This window comes from Lontra canadensis, unplaced genomic scaffold (assembly GCF_010015895.1).
Source record: "Lontra canadensis isolate GAN:19392208 unplaced genomic scaffold, GSC_riverotter_1.0 scaffold99, whole genome shotgun sequence".
NCBI lineage: Eukaryota > Metazoa > Chordata > Mammalia > Carnivora > Mustelidae > Lontra > Lontra canadensis.
Genome location: NW_022631093.1, coordinates 3,723,124 through 3,749,988, shown reverse-complemented (window position 1 = coordinate 3,749,988; position 26,865 = coordinate 3,723,124). Strand labels below are relative to the sequence as shown.

Below are 26,865 nucleotides of genomic sequence, written 5' to 3'. Positions count from 1 at the left end.
GATTAATCAAACTGACATTTTAGATCCACAGCTAGTTTGAGTTCCACAGAGTAGGAAAATGTTCTAGAATCTTTCTGAAGGAAAAGACATTCTGATTTAGTTCTGTATTGTTTGTAATCACATATGCTTTACTTCATGGCTTGAATGCTAATAAGAGCTTCCTAGAATTCATTCCTTAAGTTAAGTCATGGCATCTAATTATTTGGCAGGATGTTTTAAGTATATATAATTATATCTTCCCTCTAGTTTGTGGTGGTGAGCCAAGTAATCTGCATCAAGAGAAAATAATACCTACATTAGGGCTACCAACCAGGAGCTCACATTACTTTGGAAAAACCCACTCATTTACAATCTTAACACATAGTAGGTGCTCAATAGTGTTTTTTAGGGTGGATAATACCCATTAAGTTTTTATTTTGTTCGCTTTTTTTTTTTTAACCACACAACTTCTGACAGTATGGCATTTTCTAAATTTCCTTTTGAAAGGAACTTGTTTCTCATTGGAACTATGGTCCATGGAAGCACTTTGTAAAATGCTGCTGTAGATGCTAAAAATTTTGATGTCCTCAGTACACATTGGCACCCATTCAAGGACTTCTGAAACACTGAATGAATGCAGCCCTTATGGTGCTCAATACTTTTTAATGAACCAAATTAATATCACCCCTACCTTACTAGTTAAGATAACTCAGGCAAAGGGAAATCATATTGACCCTGTTCCATATTTCAGTACTTGGAGGTCAGTTGTATGAGTGTGGCTGAGACCCTGCACTTGGGAGTATAAAGTTTCAAATCCTGATCACTACCTTGGAAGTCCCTTCTCTTTTCTGAGTGCTTGTCTGCTTCTTGCCCTATGAGACAGGACCAGTTCTCACACAGTACAGGGCAACAGTGAACAGCACACTGGGCATGGCTTTATAATCATGAGCACTGAGTGATGATTTTTTCCTCATACATTCTACATGAGCTTAACTCTTACTCCTCTATTATTTGGGGATGATAACTGCAAAACATGCTCAGAATTTGGGCTAAAATAATTTTTTTTCCAAGTCTGGTAAATTATGTCACAAGCCTTTGGGGGAGTAGATCTGAGACACTTTCCTTTGGGCATGCTGCTGGGAGATAGAAGGGAAAGCAGAATTGTCATTTTCAGTCTGGGAAGGCCCAGCCAGTCAGCCTCGCTAGGCAGGTTGTTTTGGATGAAGGACAATTTTCAGTCTCATCATCGGCTGATCCAGGCCTCCAGAGCTTTCTTCACCCTTTTGGTTGGGATGATGCCGTCAGAGATGTAGAGTGAGCAGTTGGGTTCAGCAGAGTCAACTGCTATTGGGGGTAGGAAGTCTAGAAGACCAGTGACCAGGGTCAGCTCTTGCCTTGCGCTTTAAGGTTAAATGTCCTTTGGAAAGGTACATTTGCCAGGTCCTGTGGACATCATCCTCTCTCTTCTATCTGTTCCTCGACTATTGGGAGAATACAAGCTTCCACCAGCGCAGGATATCTTACCTGTCTGGATAACCCTTCTCTCTCCCAAGCGTGGGATGCAGGACATAACTGGAGCTTTACGGAGCCAAACATTTCTGTGAATGCAGGGACATGGGGATGTGAAAACATTTCACAAACCCCAAAGAGATTCACAGCCAGACCGAGATCCGATCCTAAGGTATCTGAGCTTTCTTTAAAGCGCGTGTTGTAGCCGCTTCTAACACCGCCGGGTCGCCGCCCCTCTACAAAGTAGGCCAGAGAGGGTAGGGGTTGAGGGGGGTGTTGTCTCCTCCTCATTCCCACAAGGAGCCCAAGGGATAGGAAGGCGCACACCTGGGTCGGGAGGCAACAACGGGCGAGGCTGCGCGGGGTTTGTGGAAGCCAGGCGCGCGGTCGGAGGCTCAGGGAAAAGCCCAAGCTTCGGCCGCAGGCATCGCGCCCCACCGTCCACCTTAGGCCCGAGGACAGGTGTGTGCGGGGTGCGGGGGCGGTAGTCAGGTGCACCGCGCGGCACTCCCAGGGCAGACACACCCTCCTCCGCCCACGAGTGACCTAATTACAAGGTGCCTGCCGCGCCCAGAGGCGGAGGTGGCCACCCCAACCGGGCTACCACTAGGCGCCCGTTCCTGCCCTCAAAGATTTGGGTATCCCATGCAACTCCGGCGCACCACGGGGTCACAACTCTAGTTTCTGTGACCTGGATGCAAACGCGGCGTGAAGCGCAGAGCCGGCTCACCTTACCGAAAAAGTCTCCGGCAACTAGGTTCTCCCCCCAACACCCTCCGACCCCGGGGCGGTGTCTGCGCCACGCTGGCGTCCGCGCCGCGCAGTACGCTATGCTCCGGAATTAGCCCGGTTCTGCGCTGTAAGAACGGCGCTCGCCTAGCCTGGGTCTTCCCTTTCTCTCTCGACCTCTCCCTTCTGGGCGACCACGCCCTACCAGCGAGGGTGCCTCAGTTACCAGCCGGCTACGTCGCGCCTGCGCCTTGGCCCCTGGTTCCCGCCCTACCAAGCCGCTCTGGCTGCGGACCGGGGTTGGCTCTGCAGTTGCGCAGCTCTAGTCCCGGCCCTTCCACCCCGCCGCCTCCTGACGCCGGGCGTGATGTCACCACGCCGGCGGCCGCCATTACAGAGAGCCGAGCTCCGGGGCTAGATCGAGCGGAGGAGGGCAGCGGCCGGTGGCCGGGTGCTGCAGGGAGAGTCCGCGGGTTTGCGTTAGCGCCGAGCAGCCGCCAGCAGCCACACAGGTACCCCGGGAGCCGGCGGTGGCGTGTGCGTGTGGCCCGTGTGCGGGCGGCGGCGCGGGAGGAGCGCGGAGCGGCAGCCGGTTCGGGCGGGTGGCATCATGGACGAGAAGGTGTTCACCAAGGAGCTGGACCAGTGGATCGAGCAGCTGAACGAATGCAAGCAGCTGTCCGAGTCCCAGGTCAAGAGCCTCTGCGAGAAGGTGAGTTTCTCTCCGGCTGCGGGAGGCGGCGCGGGCCGAGCCCCTCGGGAAGGAGGCGGCGGTGGGGAGGGTGCAACATGGCGGAGGCAGCCGGCTCGGGTCCCCCCCTAGCTTCCCAGACCGGCGCCCGGCGCGGCTTGGCGGCGGCTCCCGGGCGACCCGGCGCCCCCTGCCTCCAGCGCAGGGATTGGTTGTCGCCGCCACCGCCGCCTAAAATGGCGCCGTTCACCCTACTCCCGGGCTTCCGAGCCTCTCCGCCTTGGGGCCGGGCGAGGTGGCTGGGGGCGCAGAGACCCTGTGTGTTCGGGTCGGGGTCGGTTTTGAGGTGCATGTAAGAGGACGTCGGTTCTGCGGCCTGGGATGCGGGTGTAGGACTCTACTGTGAGGCGGATAAGAGGCTTTTTACTTGTGCTCAGGCCTCATTCTTGGTTCCAGAGCTGTCCAGAGGATCCCCCAAAGGCAAGCTCGTAGGCCGGACCCCAAGACTTGTCTAAAGGTCCTACACACGCATCCGAGGACCTTTAGTCCTGCTGTCCCTGGTGGTTTTGTTAAATTCACTGAGCAGTCCTTTCCAGAGACTGACTTAAAAATGTGTGTTAAAAGAATTTAAAAATACTTCTCTAACCTAGTTTCTACGAAGGTCATGGTGGTAGGTGCAGGGAGGAGTTACAACTTAGGTTTCAGAGTTGGAAGAAGTGGAGAATTTGGTGAGTCATACCACATAAGGAGCTTTGGGATTGGAAATCAAGTGTTGGTTTAATCTATGAATTCTATGCTGACTCAAACTGGGTACTGTGAAACCCTTCTGTGAGCTGAGCGTACTTGGCATTTTGCCATCTATTTTTAAAAAGAAACAACGTAAACTGCGAGCAGCAGATTTTGTACACGCGCTCTTTGGTGGGAAAGTTACTTGTTTGTATTTTTGAGGCTGTAAGTATGGATAGTAATAATAGCTGTTGATTGAGCTTTTAATAAGTCCATTTTAAATTACCTGATTCCGTTTTGTTTTTACCTAGGGGTTGGGGAAACAGGTAGCCTATTTAGTTATTGGCTATATTTTTGAAGTTTTAGGACTCAGTTTTCTAATATATAGAAAATGTTTATCTCCACTACAGATAGTTTAACTTCTCTTGTCAAAAATAACTTGGTAGTATTTCATTTTAGTGCAGAATTGGGGAATACCATATTTGCATTTTGTGTCAGTGAAGAGCATTATTAGAGAGCAATTATGCTGACTCGTTTGCGGTTTGATGGGAGAATTAGGTTCATGAGTTTGATGTATATACTCCTAATGCAGGCTTTTTCAGAAACTGTGGTGTGAATAATTGCAATTTAAATGAGTCAAATTCAGATTTATTTATCGTTAGCCTGAACAACTCTACTAGTTGATGAGGTGGCAAATTACCTATTGGAGCTGAATTTTAATGTTAGCAGTGTCTTCTGTTCCTTCTTTACCCTCATCAGATAAGGATGGTGTTCGTATGAAGGGTTTAACAAGAGGCTTTTAAAACTTACTTAACGTATACTGTCAAGTCTTAATTTCTAGGTGCTGTGATGATTTTATGACTTTTAGGGATCAGTACTATATAGACTTTGAGTCAGCGTTTGGTGAGGTGACTAGTCATTTGTGTAGAAAACATTGGAAGAGAGGTAATGGTGTAATTGGAAGACCACTGGACTTCCAAGTTAGACCTGGGCACTAGTCCTCTTTCTGTTGCAGAACAGTTGTGACTGACCTTGGGACACTCACCTAGTCCACATTTTGCTACTGAAACTAAGAGTTAAAATAGATGTTCCAGGCTCCCTTCTAATCTGAGATTATATAATCCAGTTTAAATTAGTATGTTGTGTTTAAATATTGAACACCTGCTTACTATTCACAATTGCTTACTTTTATGAGAGAAATGAAAAGCAATGAAGTATAATCACATTCAGTCTCAAGGAGCCTGTATCTGGTTGGAAGTAGGTAAGTAGTAGATGAACGAGAGAAGCAGAGGGTTTGTGTTAGAGACTGCAGGAGATAATAGTGGGTGTTTTAGTTTGGGTGTGTGAAGATTTATGCATGTGCTAAATGTGATTGCTTTCCCCATCTTTGTAAAACTAAGATACAGTGAGATTTACCAATGTATACTTACATCTCCATTGCTTTCTACTATGTCCAGATTTCTGTTCTTAGAGCCAAAAAGGTGGAAATAATATTTGAAGTTAGGTTCCCAAGAAATGGGTTCTTTGAGGGGAAATATTATGCAGTCTTCATACTCTTTTTAACTTGTAAGTTTTTGAACTGCGGAGTATATTAACTTCACAAACTAAGTTTTTTTTTTTTTTAAAGATTTTATTTATTTATTTGACAGAGTAGGCAGAGAGGCAGGCAGAGAGAGAGAGGGGAGAAGCAGGCTCCCTGCTGAGCAGAGAGCCTGACTCGGGGCTCGATCCCAGGACGTTGGGATCATGACCTGAGCGGAAGGCAGAGGCTTTAACCCACTGAGCCACCCAGGCGCCCCCACAAACTAAGTTTTAAGGCAGCTTTTTAGGTATGTGAAATGAGTTAGGATGCATGACTTGAAATGATTTTTTGTACTAGGAAACTACAGCACAAATTCTCTTTTCACTCGTAATTGAACAGCCAATAGCACATCTAGTGAAAACTATGTATTTTGAAAATCTTGAGGGAACTATTTTTCATTCGTATAATAGATTATCCTTTTAAAGAAAAAATACTTGTTGGAGATAGGTACTTGGTAGTAGTTGATCATTTCTTTAATTTTAAGAAGGAAAAGTAACACAAAAGCCTTCCTTTTATCTACCTGAAGGTGGTAGGTGATCTGAATGAAATATTTAAATGGTAAAGATAGAAGTATACCATGAGAGGTAATGGTGACTAAAAAATTCAGAGACCATTATTATGGTCTCCCATTAGTAGTTAATAGTGGTAGGTGTTCAAAATGCAGAGAATCTAGGTGTGTGTTTATAGACAAAAGTAAATATGGTTTTTGTTTGTTTTTTTTTTTTTTGCAATTGACTAGTTAAGCATTTTTTCCCTTCACAGTGTGATTAAGATTTATATCAAAGCCAAGATGATTGTATGTGGAGTATACTTTGTCATTTTGAGGATCATAATTTTAGTTCATTGTTGAAAATTTGTGGTGAGTGCATACAGTTTTGTCTCAGGTACAGTTCTATAGTCAGTAACATTACTACATTTGTATAATTGGAAGTTATGTTTCCACTTAGAGATTGGAAGAATTAAATAGTATCAACCATAGTAAACGGTCTTTTATTACGTGATTTCATCAGCGGTTTAATTTAGGTAAGATTTTTGGCTTTGTCCTTTCAGGTCTTTCCAAACTTGTGGAGAATGTTGTTTGATAGCCAGTTTGTTTTTTGTTTTTTTTTTTTTCCTTTCCCCAAAGGAGTTCTTTACCTAGGTATGCTCTTTTCCATTGCTCTGCAAACACTATAAATAAAATGCAGTCACTAAGGCCTCACATTTGTTACATGAGTATGGTAAAAAGCAAACCCTCCTTCTCACTGGATGAACTACAAAATGCTTGACCAAGGTTAAATTTTTGTATTAAGTGGTTAATAAATTTTTGTGAGTCTATATGTGTGCTTAATTTAACCGATTGTTTGGAGGCACCTGGGTGGTGTAGTTGGTTAAGCTTCGGACTCTTGTTTTTGGCTCAGGTCTTGATCTCAGGGTGGTGAGATTGAGCCCCATGTTGAGCTCAACCTGGAGTCTGCTTGAGGTTCTTTCTCCCTCTGGCCCTCCTGCTCATGCAGGGAGCACTCCCTTCCCCCATCCCCCTGCTCACCCTCCCTCTCTCCCTCACTGTCTCTTTCCATCTGGAATGGCTAGATAAATCTTAAAAAAAAAAACAAAAAAAACCACAACCATTTAAAAGGTTGTTTGGCTCATTTCCATAAAAGTAATTTGAATATTGAGAACAAAGGGAAAGCATGATGCAGAACGATGTTTGTATCATATTTTCACATACACAGTTCTCTTAAGTTTATGAGACAGTAATCGTTCTCAGTGATAGATGGAAACCAGAGGCTCAGAAAGGTAAAGTGAGGGTGCCTGGGTGGCTCAGTGGGTTCAGCCTCTGTCTTCGGCTCAGGTCATGATCTCAGGGTCCTGGGATTGAGCTCCAGACTCTCTGCTCAGTGGGGAGCCTGCTTCCTCCTCCCCCCTCTGCCTGTCTCTCTGCCTGCTTGTGATCTCTCTGTCAAATAAATAAATAAAATCTTTAAAAAAAAGAAAGAAAGGTGAAGTGACTTGACTTCAGGAGCTAAAGTGAAATGTGCAGGCTTACAGATTCTCCGCCCAGTGTTCTAATGTTGCTCCACAGCTCCCCTCTTAGGTGGTGTTAATGAAAAATGGAGCTGAATTGGAGTCAAACTGAATTGTGGAATCAACAGCTCTGTAAAATAAAGCATTTTGTTCATTGCTTGAAAGCTTCCTCTTTATGTCACACTGTGTTGTCTCACTTTGTCTTGGAGGAGGAAACAGTTAATTTTTCAATTTTGAATGTGGCTGGCTGCATTTACCCTTCAAATAACATTAGTGAGAAGAAAATGCCAGTTCGTTTTGTGTGTATCCTTAGTGCAAATCATGGTCGAGAAACAGAACTTTATACCTGGAAAGCAAATCTAACATTTATATTGTTCAGTACAGTTTGTAAAATGCCTTTTTATCATGGCTTCCGCAGTCAGTCCTACCTGTATGTGTCTGTGTGTGTTTCATGATCTCCTGGTCATGAAGCAGTAATGCACTTGGTTTTGGGTTGACTTAATGAGGAAGCATCGAAAAGGTGAACAGTCCTACTATTTGGAAACACAGGTCCCCCGGCTGTCCTTTTCTTTTCTCTGTCAAAGTCAGGAGTTCGGCCTACAAATACTGGCAGGTGAAACTCATGCTACAGAAAGCATGAGAGGCACTGGTGGAGTTTGTGGGTAACATTTGTATCACCTGTCAGGTGTCTCTGCCCCACCCCTCTTTAATGGCCGACGATATTGCTGGTATTATAAGTTATTTGTCAGTTACCTGTGACGTATTCTTTGTTTAGGTTGGAGGAGGTTGAGCTAGGAAAACCTGGAGATACTAGGTTTGTGTTGAGGTGAGGGTAGGGAGGGTCTTTTTTTTTTTTAATTATTTTTATTAATATATAATATATTATTTGCCCCAGGGGTACGGGTCTATGAATCATCAGGCTTACACATTTCACAGAGGGAGGGTCTTTTTTGAGGGTGCTCAGAAGAGAGGGAAAGTTTGGTATGGCAGAGAACCCCCCCCCTTTTTTTTTTAACTTTTTTGACCCATCTCTCATTTCCTTTTTTTTTTTTCTTTTTCTCATTAACTTCCTTGTCTGAAAAAACCTTCAAGCTGTACTTTCCCACACAAGTGAGATAGGAATTGGACTAGAACTATGAAGGGAAAAGATTTTGTTTTTTTGCTTTTTTAAATAGTGTTTCTTTCAGCTTCTGCAGAAGTGGTAGAAGCAGCTGAAATAGGGGTCTGACTGCCAGTAAGTGGCTGGGGATGGATTGTGAAAAAAATTGTAAAGCGCAATCTGGGATTAACTGCTTAATTTCTTAACAGTACTGAGTTACTATTACTTACTTAAATATCGGTAGTGTGGTTTGGGTTGGATGAACAAGGCAGTGACAGAGTTGTCTATATCTGAATCTGTATTTTATAAACTGTATGTGACCAGTTGGCCAGTTACTGTGGTACTCCATGCCCTCACCTCTGCTTCAGTCATTTAGTTACTACTACAGATAGGAGTATGGATGTTGAGGGGGCTACAAGAAGATTGTAAACCTTATTCCATACTGCTCTTGGGAGACAGAGTTGATTTACCTAGTTAGAATTATATACAAAGTGTAGTTCACAAAGACTATGGAGTGTCAGTGGTGCTATTAACTGAGTGACTGTGTATATTTAGTTCTGGAATTTATTCAGTCAAAATTTATTAAGCTATTATTATGTGAATTACTCATTTTCACTGTTAGTTTTGTCTAAATAGCATTATTTTAGGGATTTGTTAATTTGTTGCACTAATAGTAGGGTTTCACATTCATTAGTCAGGAGTTTAAACTTGAAGTAACTCTTTAGAGGGGAAAGGTTTTAAAATATTTGTGCTAATGGTGATCAAGTTCATGTCATTAGTCTGCCACCCATTGTTTGTAAACTGGCAGTAGTGCCCACTACCTTTTTCTGTTGGGTATATATGATTTGGTGAAAAGGCTTAAGAATTGCTTTAGTAAAATTTCAGTGATGAAAGGAACCTTAAAGACCATAGGCCAAGTCACTTGGTATAGATGAGGGAGGAAACTGAAACATCCAGAGTGGTCAAATATCATTCATGATATTTGTTGTGGTGAGAATTTTTAAACTACATATATACCAACATTTCTCTGTTATATATAAATTTTTTCCTCTATGCAGGAATGGGATTTTTAATTCCTACACATGTGCATTTGACACATGTGTAAGTGGAAGAATATGAACTTAAATATTTTAATTTTTTTTTAAGTTTTTGTTTATTTGTCAGAGAGAGCGTGTGAGCGCACAAAAGCAGGGGGACCAGCAAGGAGTGGGAGAAGAATGCTCCCCACTGAGCAGGGAGCCTGATGTGGGACTCCATCCCAGGACCCTGGGATCATGACCTGAGCCGAAGGCAGATGTTTAACTGAATGAGCCACCCACTTATCTCTAAGTATTTTCCTTTAATACAATTTTAGAATTATCCACATCCCTGACCTTTTTCTTTTGGTTTGATCCTAACCTTAAAACCAAGTAGTAACTACTAGTTGGTAGAACATTATATGGAGGATTATAGTACTTTTATAGTATAATCACACAGATAGTATACATACAGTGTAATCATACGGAAGACCAAAATATTTCATAAAACGTTAGAGGCATCTGTTTGGTGTAATTAATGAAAAACACCTAATATGAAGAAAGGTTTGATAGTTGAAGATGATTAACTCAAGATTTATTTGCTTCCAGGGCTAGTAGTATGTCTACATTATGTATCACACCAAAGTAAAAATCTAGCTGTATACACTAGTTTGTCTTGAACCTTAATTTATTTGCAGAATTAATGAAAATCAAGAAAACCTACCTGTTATTTTTCATAAAAGCATTATGAAGCAAATTCTCTTATGGTATTGAAAAAATTTATTATTGCTTGCACATTTGCCGTTTTAAATTTTATTTATTTATTTATTTTAGAGAGAGAGCTCGAGAAGAAAATCTCAAGTAGACTCCCTGCTGAGCCTGATGCTGGGCTAGATCCCACCACACTTGAGATCATGACCTGAGCCAAAAGCAAGAGTTGATGCTTAAATGAGTGAGCCACCCAGGGACCCCATGAATTTGCTTTTTAAAATAGTTTCCAGGGCGCCTGGTTGGCTCAGTGGGTTAAAGCCTCTGCCTTCAGCTCAGGTCATGATCCCAGGGTCCTGGGATTGAGCTCTGCATCGAGCCCCGCATCGGGCTCTCTGCTTGGCAGGGAGCCTGCTTCCTCCTCTCTGTCTGCCTGCCTCTTTGCCTACTTGTGATCTCTGTCTGTCAAATAAATAAATAAAATCTTAAAAAAAAAAAACTTAAAAAAGTGTGAAATGTTTAATTTAGTAAAATAGAGTTCCAGTGAACATTTGAATTAATAATCAGATTTTTAATAGAAAAATATATAAAAGAGCATCACTTAGCTCTCTGTTGATAGATACTCAAAAGAATTTGTGTGGACCATCTGTGTAGGAGGAAGAATAACTGATAGTAAATAAACAGAATAGAAAGTTTGAACTCCAAAATAAAAAGTACCAGTTAAATCAGAGGGCAACATTTTCTTTTTGAAATAGATGTGAATGAGTGCATTCTAACATTTATTATTGTGTATGTAAGTTGGGAATAATTGAACTTTATGGACTTTGTAATCAAAAAACGTTAGCGTTATTTTGCTCTTTATTCCCACAATTGAAAATCTGAAAGGAAGTTAAATAAACAGTACATATATTAATCTGGGAGGATATTATGAGGCATTTTAAAATGATCGCTATAATGCTATAGGACATTGGCTTCGTATATGAACTTTAAAGATTTTACTTATTTGAGAGAGAAAGCATGCAGCAAATGAGTGGGGGGAGGGGCAGTGGTAGAGGAAGAAGCAGAAGCAGACTCCCCTTGGGAGAATCTGAGAGCAGAGAGCCCAACTTGGGTCTTGATCCCAGCTTGATCCCAGCTTGAGCCCAAAGCAGACACTTAATCTATGGTGCCACCTAGGCGTCCCCATGAGTATGAACTTTAGGACAGAAATTGAGATATTTACCAATTTTAAGCAAGAGGTCTGTATGTGGGTAAAAGCTGGAAGGGAATACAAAGAAATGAGAGTAGTTTTTGTTGGGGTGGTAGATTTAAGATAGCCATAATCTGGAGCACCTGGGTGGCTCAGTGGGTTAAAGCCTCTGCCTTCAGCTCGGGTCATGATCTCAGGGTCCTGGGATCGAGCCCCGAATGGGGCTCTCTGCTTGGCAGGGAACCTGCTTCCTCCTCTCTCCCTCTCTGCCTGCCTCTCTGCCTACTTGTGATCTCTGTCTGTCAAATAAATAAATAAATAAAAATCTTAAAAAAAAAAAAAAAAAGACAGTCATAATCCATCAACATTTTGGGTACCTGGGTGGCTCAGTCGATTAAGCGGCTGCCTTTGGCCCGGGTCATGATCCCAGTGTGGGATCTAGTCCCACATTGGGCTCCCTTCTAGGCAGAGAACCTGCTTTTTGCTGCTCTGCCTACTTGTGCTCTCTGTCAAATAAATAAAATCTTAAAAAAAACTATCAACATTTTAATGTTCTCCATTGTTTTCATACAAAGAACTTGTACATAATTGTAATCATTTTGCATTTTAAAATGCTTGGGTTAGTAATAAAAATGCATGAAGATACTGTATGACTTCAATATAAAAATGCTTAAATATGTTTTTCTACGGTACACGTAAGGAGAAATTATATTGCTATCGTGTGCCCTTAGGAAGTTAATATATAAATGGTTTGTGAATCTGTTGTAGGTTCCTCATTTTTTCTCTTTTACTTGTCTTCCTTGAAACATCTTGACTTGGATGATTTTAGGAATCTAACTTAAATTTGCTTTTTTGAAATTTCATTTTATTATGGTGGTTAGGAATTGCCCATACCCAGGAAACCTGATGGTAAGTTGAAAATTTTAGGATTCCTGAATCTGAACTCAGAAGGCAGGACATTAATAATAAATTCTAAAGGTTTCTTTTCTTCAAGTGAATCTCCAAATTGTTTGAATTTTAGGACTGTAGAAAAATAACTTTTAGTTAAACTCTTATTATTGGACTAGCTTATTCCAGTTTCAGCCTTGTTCTATGAAGTTTTATATGACATCTATTAGATCTTTTTTCTTTGAATTCACTGATTTCCGTTCATGCCATTTGAATTTCAGTAGGGTTCCTACTGAAGAATCAATGAAGAAAGAAAAAATCAATTATGGTGCTGATCACACTATTTTTAATTATTTTTTTCCCCAAATGTTCATTAGCGGAGACTTTTTGAAACTCTCAAAAAATGTTTTAGGGGAAGCAAAAGTTTTGGATGTGTATCTTTTGTTTTCGCTTCTTTGCATAATTCAGGTGACACGAGGCTTTAAATTGGAGGAGTTAGAATACCGGAAAGTGAAAAGGTAGTTACTAAAAGTATAAACCTCTCTAAGGTTAATTAAGTTGCTTTGAAAATCTCGTTCTGCCATTTACCTTGAATATTAAGCTGGATAGTTGAAGTTGTATATCTACCTTAGAAACTGATGGTTGGCAAAGGCCTGCAGGTTCTAAAGGTCACTCATTAGATGGATTCTTGCCCTTTTGGCTAAGGTAAGCGTAAAGATGACTCATTAGAGGTCCCGTTAGGTGACCCTAGGGGGGTTTCGTTAGGTGCTTCTGAGACTTGAAAGGGGCCTGACTCCTGTGATAGCACAGCTTCTCAGACATTTCTTTTTCTGTAATTAGTTTTTCTTGACTGTAAAATAATCTTTTTTTTTTAAGATTTTATTTATTTATTTGACCGAGAGAGATCACAAGTAGGCAGAGAGGCAGTCAGAGAGAGGGTTCGCAGGCTCCCCGCCGAGCAGAGAGTCTGGTATGGGGCTCCATCCCAGGACCCTGAGGTCATGACCTGAGCCAAAGGCAGAGGCTTAACCCACTGAGCCACCCAGGTGCCCCTGTAAAATAATCTTCATTGAGGACATCTGCAACCATTATTGTTCTGGAATAGTGTATTTTGGTGTAGTAACTCTGAAAGCTGAGTTGAGACCAAAAAAATAGTATACTTAAATTCTATGTAAACTTGAGCTTTTGTTGTTAAAATATACTTAGTAATTGACTTGATGGCATTTGATGCATAATACTGTTTTCTCTAGAATTTATAATTGTTCTGGTCTGAAATTTGGTAGGAAGAGAAGAAAGAGTTTGGGCTTTCCCAGACACAGAAGTTATTTTAGTTTATAAATACAGTGTCTTCCTTTTTGGAGGACAATTTTGTAATGTCAACATAAAAAGAAGCTAACTGTTAGATCTGCTAATGGGTCCTCTTCATGGTATCTTCTTTCAGGAAGTGTCTGTATACCAGGGAGCAAATACTAGGATATACATTGCAACATTTTTACCTTTTCATCCTTCCCTTCCCCTTATTATAATCTCAGGGACTACCTACCTCCAGCACAAGAAATTAATCAGGTCTATATGTGTGCATTATGATCTCCAGTATGAACTGTTGGAGAGAGAAACAGGCTGCTGAATAAAACAGTTCCTAGTTTAAAAGTGCAAAAGAAAACAATTATGTTCTTGTAGCATATAATACATATGTAAAACTTGTAGTAAAGAGGGTTTCAAAAGGATGTACATCAGAATACTCTTGGTGGTTATTTTGCCCAAGAGGAATGGGATTGTGGAGAATGGTCAAAAGGGACATTTGGTTTTATCTGCTGCTCATTTTTTTTTTTTCCCAAAGGATGTGTCACTATAACTTGCACAGTTTTAAAAGTAAAATTAAAGATCAGAGCGCTTAGCTAGCTCGGTCAGTGGAGCATCTGATTTTTAATCTCCGCTCAAGTCTTGATCTCAGGATTGTGTGTACAAGCCCGGTGTTGGGCTCCACACTGGGAGTGGAGCCTCCTTAAGAAATAGAATAGAATAGAAGTAAAGGTACAGTGCTTGTCATTAGGATATGTCAAAATTGAAATAAAAGGAACAACTAGCATTTAGGTTTAATTGTCCTTTTATGATTTGAATAGAAATTTTGAGTAGATAGTAATAAGAAACTTTGGGCAGTTGTGAATGGCAACTTTTTATCATTTATATAGAGAATAGTCTTGCAGGTAAGCAGGTGTCAAGAGATGTATTTTAGAATTTAATTTCTCATAGAATTGCAAGATTTATGTGGTTGTGACCATCTGTTTTCTTATGTCATTGCTCTTTTAAAACTTCTGAATAACTTACAAATTTCTTTTAGGTGGGACCTATCATGGTATTCATGGCTATTTTCATTACTGTGTGCCAGGTGCTAAAAACACTGGACATGGTATTAATGCCAAACAATCTTATGGAATATGCCTAGAGAAATTTTGCTTTTTTAGTAATAATAAATCATGGGAAATCGGAATTACACTAGCAAGATGGATTATATATATTTCTTAAGATAAATCACTTTTGAGGCATAGCAGAAATTTTTTCTAAACTTAGAACAAAATAATGACTAATTTTTGGATGTCAGTGATTGGTCAGGGTCTTGAAATAGGCTCCCTAAATATTTCTGAGACTTGAAAATAATGGTTGTTAGAGGTACCTGGGTGGCTCAGTCATTTGGGCGTCTGCCTTCAGCTTAGGTGGTGATCTTAGGGTTTTGGGATGGAGCCCATAGTAGGCTCCCTGCTTAGCAGGGAGTCTTCTCCCTTTCCCTCTGCAAACCCTCCCGCCCCCCAATCGTGCTTACTTGTGCTCTCTCAGGTAAGGAAAATCTTAAAAAAAAAAAAAAAATACACACACATATATGTATATATAGTTGTTAAACTTCACTGCACCTAAGAAAGCACTGGTGTGGAATAAGGAGGGAAGACTAAAAAACATTATTGATGCTTGGATTCCACTACCAAGGATTCTGGCTTGAGAGAGGAGTAGCCTTAACGTATATATATTTATATATATATTTTTTTAAAGAGCTTCACAGATGATTCTTAATATATGGCTAAGGTTGCATACCACTGCCTTAAAACCAGTCCTTATGGGGCGCCTGGGTGGCTCAGTGGGTTAAGCCTCTGCCTTCAGCTCAGGTCATGATCTCAGGGTCCTGGGATCGAGTCTGCATCAGGCTCTCTGCTCAGCCGGGAGCCTGCTTCCCCTTCTCTCTCTGCCTGCTGCTCTCCCTGCTTGTGATCTCTCTCTCTATATCAAATAAATAAATAAAGTCTTAAAAAAAAAAAAAAGTCCTTGTTACCTTTGGTTGTGGCCTAAAATCTAGTGATCGTGGCTCATTAGCAACAATTTGCTGTAGCAGTTTCACCTCCATGTTCTAGTGTGTTTCCTTCCCCTGATACAGTCTCTCACTGTACATTCTAGAACACCATTTCATAATGCTAGCTGCACATAGAAGAAAATGCTCGATAAATGTAGAGTGTATGAAGTAAATACTTTTAAGTAATTTTCAGAACAAATTTCTTTCACCTTGTCGGCTTAACTGAAATCTGACTCTTCCTGAGGAAGTCCTATACTTTCTCTAATAGCGCTCCTAGGTAGATGGATGCTGCCTTCCTCTAGGATAAAATTCCCTGTTTTTTGGGCTTCTTTTATCTACCTGGATATCCAGGCACCTTTCCTTATTACTGTTACCTGTTATTTCTTCATTCTCCAGAGAACTTGGTATCAGATTCCAGGCCTGTACGTTGATGTTGTCCTGAGAGACATCCATGGCTTTCCCTGAAGATGATTTAACCAGTACCACCATATAAATAAGTTCTAGATTCATTCAGCAAACAGATATTAAATGCCTTTTATATCTAACACATTGCCCTACTGAGGTGTTGTGTATGAGGTGGTGAATTAAAGGAACCTGGTGAACAGTTTTTTAGCTCTTAACTTGGACATTTAGGTGGAAAATAGGAGGCAGGAAGAATGGAAGCAGGGAGTTCAGTATGGAGACTAGCATAGTAATACAGGTGAGGTAGTGGTGGCTTGGACCGGGGTAGTAGCAAAAAAGATAAAAACAGAATGATTTGAGATATGTTTTGGAGGGAGACTAGGCAAGATTTGTTGGTGGATTGGTCACTGAATACTAGTGGCCTTTAAGCTCTACTCTGTCTCAGATATCCACATGTATAGCCCTACCTCTGAAATCTTAAATTCATTCATCAAGTTTTCCACTAGGGTATCTTTCTTCTAATAGTGCTTTGATTAGACTTGTTCTTCAGTCCGTGTCCATGCCCTGTACTCCTCCTCATTTCCTCCCTGGAGTGACCAGCTATCATTGGTTTACTTGAACACAACTGAGATATTTCTTAGGATGCCAGACTTTGAGCAGTAAAATCCAGGAGAGCTGGTTCACCCTGAACCTACCCCAGTAGACCCTTTTCTCTACTCTTAAGTGGTATGCTTCAGCCATGTAGACCTTTTCTTCTTCCTGAGAATGTATACACATGATCACACTTTGCCTATGTTGCACCTCCTCCCATTTCCTACTGGCATTCCCTTCCTATAATCGACTCCCACCCATTCTTTGACCTGAGGCAGTTTTCCTAGCTGTCCCATTTTGTGATCCTGAAACACTCTGCTTACTCTAGCTTGTCTTAGCACTTGACCTGATCATTTTATTGTCTGCTGCTGGTGCTGCACTGTGCTTTTATGGGCTCTCTTGTTCATTGTGATATCTTATTTAAATGGGTCTCCACCATTTACTTTGTTCCTTTTATCACTTAACGTAGCCTGTACTTTGTTGCTTGGTTTCTTGTTTGTGGTCCCCTGTCCCCAGTGACCCATCTTGTATGCTCTGGTCCCCCAGTGGCTAGCACAAGGCCTGGAACATTGTTATCACTCAGATGATGAGCAAGTGAATGGTGTTCTCCAGTGCACTTTGGTTTTGGGGGTAAGGTAAATGATCAGTAAATGCGTGCTGAATGACTGATAAGCTTTTGATTGAGTGAAATGTTACGCTGCCCTTAAAAAGTAATGTTTGGATTTGTGATTATATGAGGGAATGCTTATACTACCAGACAACTTTATAAAAACCATGTATATTGAGTAGTTACAGTTGTGAAACAAAAAGTTTGTATTTTTAGCATTAAAATTATAAAAATACAGGTGAAATTTTTATGTGTTGTCCCCCCCCCCCCCCAAAAAAAAACCAGTTAAGCAGAAATTAGAAACCTTTCTTCATATCTTGGAATACTGGAGTGCCAGCATATTATAAGTAGAAGTTTAAAGCTAAGGAACTAGGTATCTGCATGTCTTGTACCATTTTCATTATTCTTATATGGCTGCTCATAATGAACTATTTAGCATTTAGTTAGATGGTAACTGATAGGCCTAAAAACTGATAGTGATTAGAGGAATGGAACTATACATCTTGACACATGTTTTTTCTAAGTATCAAGAGTGACATAACCAGTAGATGGAATCTACCCATATTTTGTTCTCTTTAATGGAACTGTCGATGCCTACAATTTCATCTTACACTAAGTCTGCTCTTCAATCTATGTTATGTTTAAGTAAACATCTTTTTAAATGTTGTTTAATACCAAATGTATTGGTTTATTTTATCTCCATCTGTAGGCTAAAGAAATCCTGACAAAAGAATCCAATGTGCAGGAGGTTCGATGTCCAGTCACCGTCTGTGGAGATGTACATGGGCAATTTCATGATCTCATGGAACTGTTTAGAATTGGTGGCAAATCACCAGATACAAACTACTTGTTTATGGGAGATTATGTTGACAGAGGATATTATTCAGTTGAAACAGTTACTCTGCTTGTAGCTCTTAAGGTAATTTCGATTTTGTTTGGGGTCATTTTGTACTGGGTTTTCTTTTTTTTTTTTCTTCTTCTTTTTTTTTCCCCTCCCAGTTTTGATGTGTGATTTGTGATTTTTCTCTGAATGTTACGTTTTAGAATAAAATTCCATATTTAGGAATGCAGTATTCAGGTTTGGGACTTAAAAATTATATGCCTGTCTTCATTCTGAATGAAAGTTAAAAGGTTATTCTTATTCAAGTTACTTGAGAAATGTTAGAAGGCTGGTCCAATAAAAATGTTTCTTCATTTAATCGGGATGGGGAGGTTGTATAATTACCTTTCTAGGTGCTTTTGAAATAAAAGATACTAAATGTCAGGATGTTTACATCTTAGGGCACAGTAATCCTATAATTAGATTTTTACTGAAGAAGAAATTCAAGAAGAAAGAAGAAAAGAGCTTTATTTGTGTGAAAATACTAATTTCAGCATTATGTTTAATACTAGAAAAAGAATTGATCTAAATATCCAACAAAAGTGAATATCTAAATTATGATTTCTCTCTGGAATAGTTGGCAGCCTTTAAAACTTGACAGCCTAGAACAATAGGAATGATAATTAAAGCAAGTTGCTTTATACCAATCATAGCTGTAGAGATTGTACGAAGATCTGAAAATGAGACACAGTAGTGGTCACTAGTTTTTAGAATGGCAGGCTTCTGCGTTTCCTTGGAAAGAAAGTGATTTTACCTTTGGGGGAGATTTTATTAAAGAATGTTCACAATGATAAATGGGCTGCCAGAAACCTCTAATACTGCAGAATTGGTAAGATGTGGTTTTGGCAAGAGCTGAATTTTAGGTAATATGTAATGTATATGTTCATGAAGCTACTAGTCTGAATCGTGTAACATGCTACAAAACATTTTTGGAGGCAATTCTAAGTTCTGCATCTGCAAACGAAGCAGTTGGATTAAATGATGGAAAGTAAGTTTCTCTGGATATTATGAAAACAACCTTGCAAGCTAATTTGTACTTAAAGCCCAGGATGAATCCCAATGATTAGCAGAAGAATGAATATGCTGCCTTTAAGAATTTATATTTAAAGGTTATGGGGCTGAATTGAGCTGCACATACCTCCCCGTATTCATATGTTGAAGTCTTAACCCCCAGTACCTCTAGAATGTGGCTGTATTTGGTGATAGGGCCTGTAACAGGTAATTGAGGTAAAATGAAGTAATTCGGGTGAGCCCTAATTCCATATGACTGGTGTCCCTATAAGAAGACATTAGGACGCAGGTACAGAGGGAAGATGATAAGAAACATGGAGAAGATGACCTTTTGTTAGCCAAGGAGACAAGCCTTCAGAAGAAACTAACCCTGCTCACACTTTGATCTGGACTTCCAGGCTCAAGAACTGTGAGGAAATTAATTTTTGTTGTTTGAACTGCCCATTTGTTCTACTTTATCTGTGGCAGCCCTTACACACTAATAGGGGGGAATGGGGGAAGGAAACTTCAGTAAGTAGTGCTAGGACGGTTGGATATCCGTATACAAAAAAATGGACTTAAGATACCTCATACCATACAAATGGATCAAAATCAGAGGCCTAAATGTAAAAGCTAAAGCTATGAAACGTATAGAATAAAGCATAGGAGAAAATATTTGTAACTCTGGGTTAGGCAGTGATTTCTAAGATATATGAAAAGCACAATCCATTGAGAAGATTGTTATATTGGACTTCATCAAAATTAAGATTTTTTGTTTCTCAAAGTATATCACTAAGAAAAAAGTACTTGTGTTCATATAATAAAAATCTATTTATAATTCAGTAAGAAGACATTAAAAATGGACAAAATACTTGAAGAGGTATTTCATCCAAGAAGATACATGAATAGTCAATAAGCACATGAAAAGATGCTCAAAATCATTAATTATCATGGAAATGCAAATTAAAGTCACAGTCATACCTATTAGAAAGACTATCATTAGTAAGGCTGATAATACCAAGTGTTAGTTTGTGGAGAGATTAAAACATTATGCCCATGTTTATACCCCGCAGTTATATTGGACTAGGAATATACCCAAGGGAAGTGAAAGTGTATTGTTTGTCTCTACAGAAACTTATAGGAAGATGACCATAGCAACATATTCATAATACTCAAAACCTTTAAGCCATTCAGGTGTTCCTCCTGCTGGTGAATAAAGAAAAAAAATGTGGTATAGCCATTCAACAGGATACTGTGCAGCACTAAAAAGGAACAATAGCAAGGATCCACTGTTACATATTCAGATGAACCCCAGAAATATTCTAAGTGAATAAAGCCAGACACACGAAAAACTGTATCTTGTGCTAATCCATTTATATGAAATTTTACAAAAAGATCTCAAAAGAGGAAATCACGAGACCACGCATCACACAAATATAGAGTTTCTATGATGAGTGTTTAAGGAAATATGGAAAAGACAAATAAATGGTTGCTGGGAGTAGGAGTTGGGACAGCCCCCACAGGGGATAGTTTGGGACTGATGGAAAGGTTCTAAAGTAATTATGATGGTTATTGCATACCTAGACATTTACTCAAAGTCATCTAACTGTAGAAAAAATTTCATGGAGTTCTGTGGCTGATGATTATGCTTAGTGTAAAGTTGGTAGTAGTAGGAGTTTGATTGTAGTTGAGATGGGGTTTGCCAGTTCTCCATGGACAGATGTCTGTAGATGTGGGATTTCATTTCAGTGTTTGGGGGCATGGGATTTTCCCCCCCACCACCAAAATTGGAACTCTGGCTTTTCCTGTAGAAAGTTTGCTGAATTATCATTTAGTCTTTGAAGGAGCCATCTATTCATATTGTTTTCTATTTTGTTGTTTCAGGTTCGTTACCGTGAGCGCATCACCATTCTTCGAGGAAATCATGAGAGCAGACAGATCACACAAGTATATGGTTTCTATGATGAGTGTTTAAGGAAATACGGAAATGCAAATGTTTGGAAATATTTTACAGATCTTTTTGACTATCTTCCTCTCACTGCCTTGGTGGATGGGCAGGTATGTAGACCTTCCTAAAACTTATATTGCTGGTTATTTTCATGAATCTGCTCTCCTAATGTTTAGGTGCCACTCTTTTTTCCACCCACACTTCTCTTCTAGACTTCTAAAGTGCCGCCTTTGTATTAAGCACTGAACTGTATATCGGGACAACAGGGATGGAAGATGTAGCCCATCCATCCTCTCAGGTTGTTTCTGGATGAGTCTTAGAGCTGTAATTAGCTATTTACTAGTCCACGTAGAAGAGTATTCAGAAGACATGGCAAGAAAATTCTGTGAGAAAGATGATAGTTTATGCTGAGATTAAGATGAGAGAAATGTTATCTGGGAGAAAGGGAGTGTATTCACTAGGTTAGAGTTGGTTGGAAGAAAGACAGCCCCTGCCGAGACAAGCCTGGTTCTGGTAGAATATAGAAACACAAGTCACACCAAGTGATGTGGGCTGCTGCTTGCAGTTCAGTCCAGAATGTTTAAAGTTTCTTCTATGTGAGGTTAACATTATAATAAACCACTCTTTCCAGATATTCTGTCTACATGGTGGCCTCTCACCATCCATAGATACACTGGATCACATCAGAGCACTTGATCGCCTACAAGAAGTTCCTCATGAGGTATATTGACTTTTTTTTTTTTTAATGAGGTATTGACTTTTTTATTTGGTAATGAGATCTTTTCAGAAAACCTTTTAGAGGAAAAAATTTTATTGTAACTTTTTTTTTTTTTAAGATTTATTTATTCACTTGACAGAGATCACAAGTAGACAGAGAGGCAGGCAGGGGGTGGGGGGGAAGCAGGCTCCCCGCTGAGCAGAGAGCCCGATGCTGGGCTTAATCCCAGGACCCCGGGATCATGACCTGAGCTGAAAGCAAAGGTTTTAACCCACTGAACCACCCAGGCGCCCCCGTAACTAACTTACTTATATGTGTTCTCTCCTTTAATGCTCAAAAATGACCCCGTGTGGTATGAACACTCTTATCAACAACCTCTTTCTTTAGAAGCTGGTATTAAGAAACTTGTCAAGATCATAACACCTTTGGGACTGGGCCTAGAATCTCTGTTGTTGTCTTCAGAGCCTCTGCCTTAAGTACTTGTCTATATTGTCTGACACTGAATTTTGCATACTATAGTACTTACTGCTCTTGGGGCTAATTGATCTAGGATATATCTTTTTTTTTTTTTTTTAAGATTTTTTTTATTTGACAGAAAGGGAGAGCAGGAGCAGAGTGAGGGGCAGAGGAAGAGACAGACTTCCCGCTGAGTTGGGAGCCCGACATGGGGCTTGATCCCAGGATCCCAGGATCATGACTTGAGCCAAAGTTAGCCACTCAACTGACTGAGCCACCCAGGCGCCCCGATATGCCTTTAAAAACATTTGGAATTAGTTTATTTGACGAGATACTTGACTTTAAAGCAAACCTTAAACTTTGTTTAGCAAATACCACTCAAAGTGTGACTTCATAGGGTGCTCCCTCTGATGAAATACTCAAAAATCATTTTTGTAAGAGGCACTTTAAAACTTAACTTGCTTTTTAGGGTCCAATGTGTGACTTGCTGTGGTCAGATCCAGATGATCGTGGTGGTTGGGGTATATCTCCTCGAGGAGCTGGTTACACCTTTGGGCAAGACATTTCTGAAACATTTAATCATGCCAATGGCCTCACCTTGGTGTCCAGAGCTCACCAGCTGGTGATGGAGGTATGTTCTTATCTCTGAAATCTGATTTGCTTTTTAAATAAATGTAATGAAGGAAGATACTAGGAAGTGTTTTTCTGGTAGGGGGTGCTAATTAATGATATTAATGAGGATTAATTTATCCCTTCCAGTGAATTTCCTGTTGTAGCCTGAGCCTTTACAGTAGGTGCACATTAAAATTAAAATCTCAAGCTTTTGATCATAATGAGTTTTAATAGTTGACGTGTTTTTCAGAGAATTCCTAATGACTGGGTAGTGCTTTGGATTTAAGCCTGGGAGAATAAGGTTCAGGGAACAGGGGAGAGGCATTGTAACATTTTTTATCTCAGTTTTGTTTATTTCATGTGTTTAACATGTGTATGTATGGAAGAGAGATTGAGATGAAATACCAGAATGTTTCAGTGGTCCTTTGAATGGTAGGATTATAGGTAATTTTTAAAGAAGAAACTGAAAGGGAAATGAGATGTTGATTAGCATACTTGAAAAATTAGGGTCCTATTTAGATTAATACTAATAACAATTGTGATTATTATAAAAAGTATGACTTTGTTAAAGATAGGGAACAGTATTTGTGTACAGTACTTAAAAAGTAACTCGTGTATTCACATGAACTTAGAATGAGGCTGGAGACCTAGAGGCCTATTTTCTTGGTACCGAGGCAGTGATTGACTTGGGGACCTTCATCTCTGACTGAGAGAATTAATGTGGTTTTGGTCTTGAGTATTTTATCTGCGTCTGCAAGGAATGCCTGTATACTCATTCTTGGATTATATTCAGGGCCACTGCAGTGGGAAGCTGATGAGATACTGCTATTCACAGAATGCCAGATGTAGAAGAAGCACTTTATTCTTTGGTGATTGGTGTTTTTTAGTGTCTTTTCTATTTATAATAAGCTAGTTTTGTAATTCAGGAAAAATTCATGTATTTTTTTTTAAGTTGAACAGAGTAGAAAATTATTAAAATATACAGAAACAAAACATTAATAGTTTTTAAGCCTTTTGGAAGGGGCTTTTTTTGAGTCACATTTAGTTGTGTAAATAAGGGAGTAAAACAGGTTTTTATCTCCTTTCTTTTCCTTGTAGGGATATAACTGGTGCCACGACCGAAATGTAGTAACGATTTTCAGTGCTCCAAACTATTGTTATCGTTGTGGTAATCAAGCTGCAATCATGGAACTTGATGATACTCTAAAATACTCTTTGTAAGTATTTACACTAAGTAGTTGGCTGCTATTGCAGTTGAGTCACACTGTATAGCTGGAATGGGAAGTTTTAAGAGTTGAAGGGCTCATGCTATATCCAGATTCCAGTTTGATTTTTATATTTCCATGTTGTTGTTGTTTTTAGATTTTATTAGAGAGCATGAGTGTGGGGAGGGCAGAGGAAGAGGGAGAGAATCTCAGGCAGACTCCATGCTGAGCACAGAGCCCAGTGTGGGGTTCAGTTTCATGACCCTGAGATCATGATCTAAGCTGAAACCAAGAGTCGGATGCTTAACTGACTGAGCCACCCGGGTGCCCCCGTGTTTCCTTTTGCACAGACTTAGGATATGTTGAAATTCATCAATAAAAACTTGTTCTATATAGCCCCCTGTGTGAATTATTAGGATTTTATCTTCTAAACACATGTTTTTATTGTGGGGTTAATAAAATATATCCTGGGGTTGAGAATACAAGTACATTAGACTCTTTAAATTTTATTTATTTGGTAGAACGCTTCTTTCAAATAATCTTAGAAGGAATCCTGATGTATAAAATTTCTGTCTTGAAAAATTATCTGAAGTTTGCCTTGGCTCTGAGGAGGCACGCAGCTAGAAGACTGGATGATTAGGCTACAAATAGGATTCTGTTCCATTAAAGGCAAGCTGAAATTGTATAGGCAAAATTGTAAAGTTTGAAAGAACAATGTTCTTGATTGTCAGTACACTGATACATGGAGTATAAACAAAAAATATGTTTTGTGTTTCAGCTTGCAATTCGACCCAGCACCTCGCAGAGGCGAGCCACATGTTACTCGTCGTACCCCAGACTACTTCCTGTAATGAAATTTTAAACTTGTACAGTATTGCCATGAACCATAAATTGACCTAATGGAAATGGGAAGAGCAACAGTAACTCCAAAGTGTCAGAGAATAGTTAACATTCAAAAAAAAACTTGTTTTCACACGGACCAAAAGATGTGCCATATAAAAATACAAAGCCTTTTGTCATCAACAGCCGTGACCACTTTAGAATGAACCAGTTCATTGCATGCTGAAGCGACATTGTTGGTCAAGAAACCAGTTTCTGGCATAGCGCTATTTGTAGTTACTTTTGCTTTCTCTGAGAGACTGCAGATAATAAGATGTAAACATTAACACCTCGTGAATACAATTTAACTTCCATTTAGCTATAGCTTTACTCAGCATGACTGTAGATAAGGATAGCAGCAAACAATCATTGGAGCTTAATGAACATTTTTAAAAATAAGTACCAAGGCCCCCCCTCTACTCGTGAGTTTTGAAATCGTTTTGTTTATTTTCAGGGATACTGTTTAATTTAATTGTATGATTTGTCTGCACTCAGTTTATTTCCCTTCTCAAATCTCAGCCTCATGTTGTTCTTTGTTATTGTCAGAACCTGGTGAGTTGTTTTGAACAGAACTGTTTTTCCCCCCTCCTATAAGACGATGTTACTGCACAAGAGCACTGCAGTGTTTTTCATAATAAACTTGTGAACTAAGAACTGAGAAAGTCAAAATTTAATTGTATTAATGGGCAAGACTGGTGCTGTTTATTTAAAAGATACATCAATTGATAAATTTTAGAATTTATAGAATTCTAGGTGAAGAAAAATAAAATCAAGGTCACTATATAATCTCTCTGGCAACTCCTTGACATTCTTCAGAAGATTTTCAAGACTTATTTGTAATCCAGATAGTACAATTTGTCAGAGAGCCAGCGTGCTCTTTGTGGGGTTCTTCCTACCTATTACCTTGTCTGCAAGAAAGGAAATCTGCAACTTCAGTAAGACTGGACTATAAAACCATAGAACTTGAGATTTAAGTGTTTTGGTTTTTCTTTTAATAAAACATCATGTTTTCAGGTAGAGCTTGAAAAACTAATGTGTCTACTTCTCAGTCAGTGCAGTTTCTGGTTATAAATACCATATTGCTATGTATGTTAGATGGACTCAAAAAAATGATGGACAGATTTTGTATATTGCTTGTCATGTTATCTTAGAGTTAACTTTGTCTCCGATAAAAAAGCTGTTAAAAGTATTGTCCTGTATTAAGCTCTTTAAGTGCTACTAGTTAAACCAAATAGAAAACTATTGCTAGATCATGGTTTGGTGTAATATGCATTCACCCAAGGACAAAAATGGCATTTGAAATGAAGTGGCAGTGCTAAGCACTTACTGAGTTTCCTCCCACCCTTTTCTCCTTTGAATAGGATTAGAAAGTTAAAACAGTTCTTCTGTGGAAACTAATATTTGGTAATCTTCAGCTATCAGGGTAAACTTCAGGGCACTTAATCATTACTTGTGTGAATGTAGTAATAAAAGTTCCTTTGCTTTGTATTGTGTTGAATTTGGAACTGATAAGGAAGTTTTTTCATATCTAAGATGCTTTAGGAAAATAACTCAACGTACACACACGCTTATTTAAAAAAAAAAAAAAAAAAAAAAGGTCTTTTTCTTTTTATCTCTCCTCGGACCTAACTGACAGTATTTTTGGTGGCTTGTGGAGTTGATGGTCCAAAGCAAAAAACACTGTTTTTCTACATGTCTCCATTCCATTTTATTTTATGCTTTCGTAAGAAATATCTATTTGTGTTTCTGCTTTCTCATTTTATGCCCTTCTTTTTGAACAAATACATCGGTGTGAGTAGTTTTAACCCAGGGTCCAAGTGATCTAGATACCAAGCAGCTGTTTTTCAGGTCTAGTGGTAACAGAACTGATTTGAAAATGCCTTTCTTCTAATCAACATGTGGTACTATCCTTCAGGTGTACAAATTCTCTAATTCTTGTGGTTAGCAGAAAAGGGTTGTGGCCAAAATGGCTTGGGTTTAGAACAGTTTCCAGAATTTGAACTAAGTTTCTAATTGTACGGAGTGAGTGAGCTTTAGCCTTCTCAACCAGAAAGTGTTAATAACCTACTTGATAATGAAGTAAGTATAAAAAAAAAATGCTTTGGTTAAGTATA

General features: G+C 39.6%; 1 protein-coding gene across 1 annotated transcript; it reads left to right on the top strand.

Annotated features, from left to right (window-relative positions):
• Positions 1 to 2,587: 2,587 nt before the first annotated feature.
• Positions 2,588 to 26,239, top strand: PPP2CA (protein phosphatase 2 catalytic subunit alpha). Its single transcript, XM_032837775.1, has 7 exons — positions 2,588 to 2,929; positions 17,773 to 17,982; positions 20,818 to 20,991; positions 21,513 to 21,602; positions 22,525 to 22,686; positions 23,766 to 23,884; positions 24,651 to 26,239. The coding sequence occupies exons 1-7, from the start codon at positions 2,828 to 2,830 to the stop codon at positions 24,721 to 24,723; spliced, it is 930 nt and encodes a 309-aa protein (XP_032693666.1). The 5' UTR covers positions 2,588 to 2,827; the 3' UTR covers positions 24,724 to 26,239.
• Positions 26,240 to 26,865: the final 626 nt, after the last annotated feature.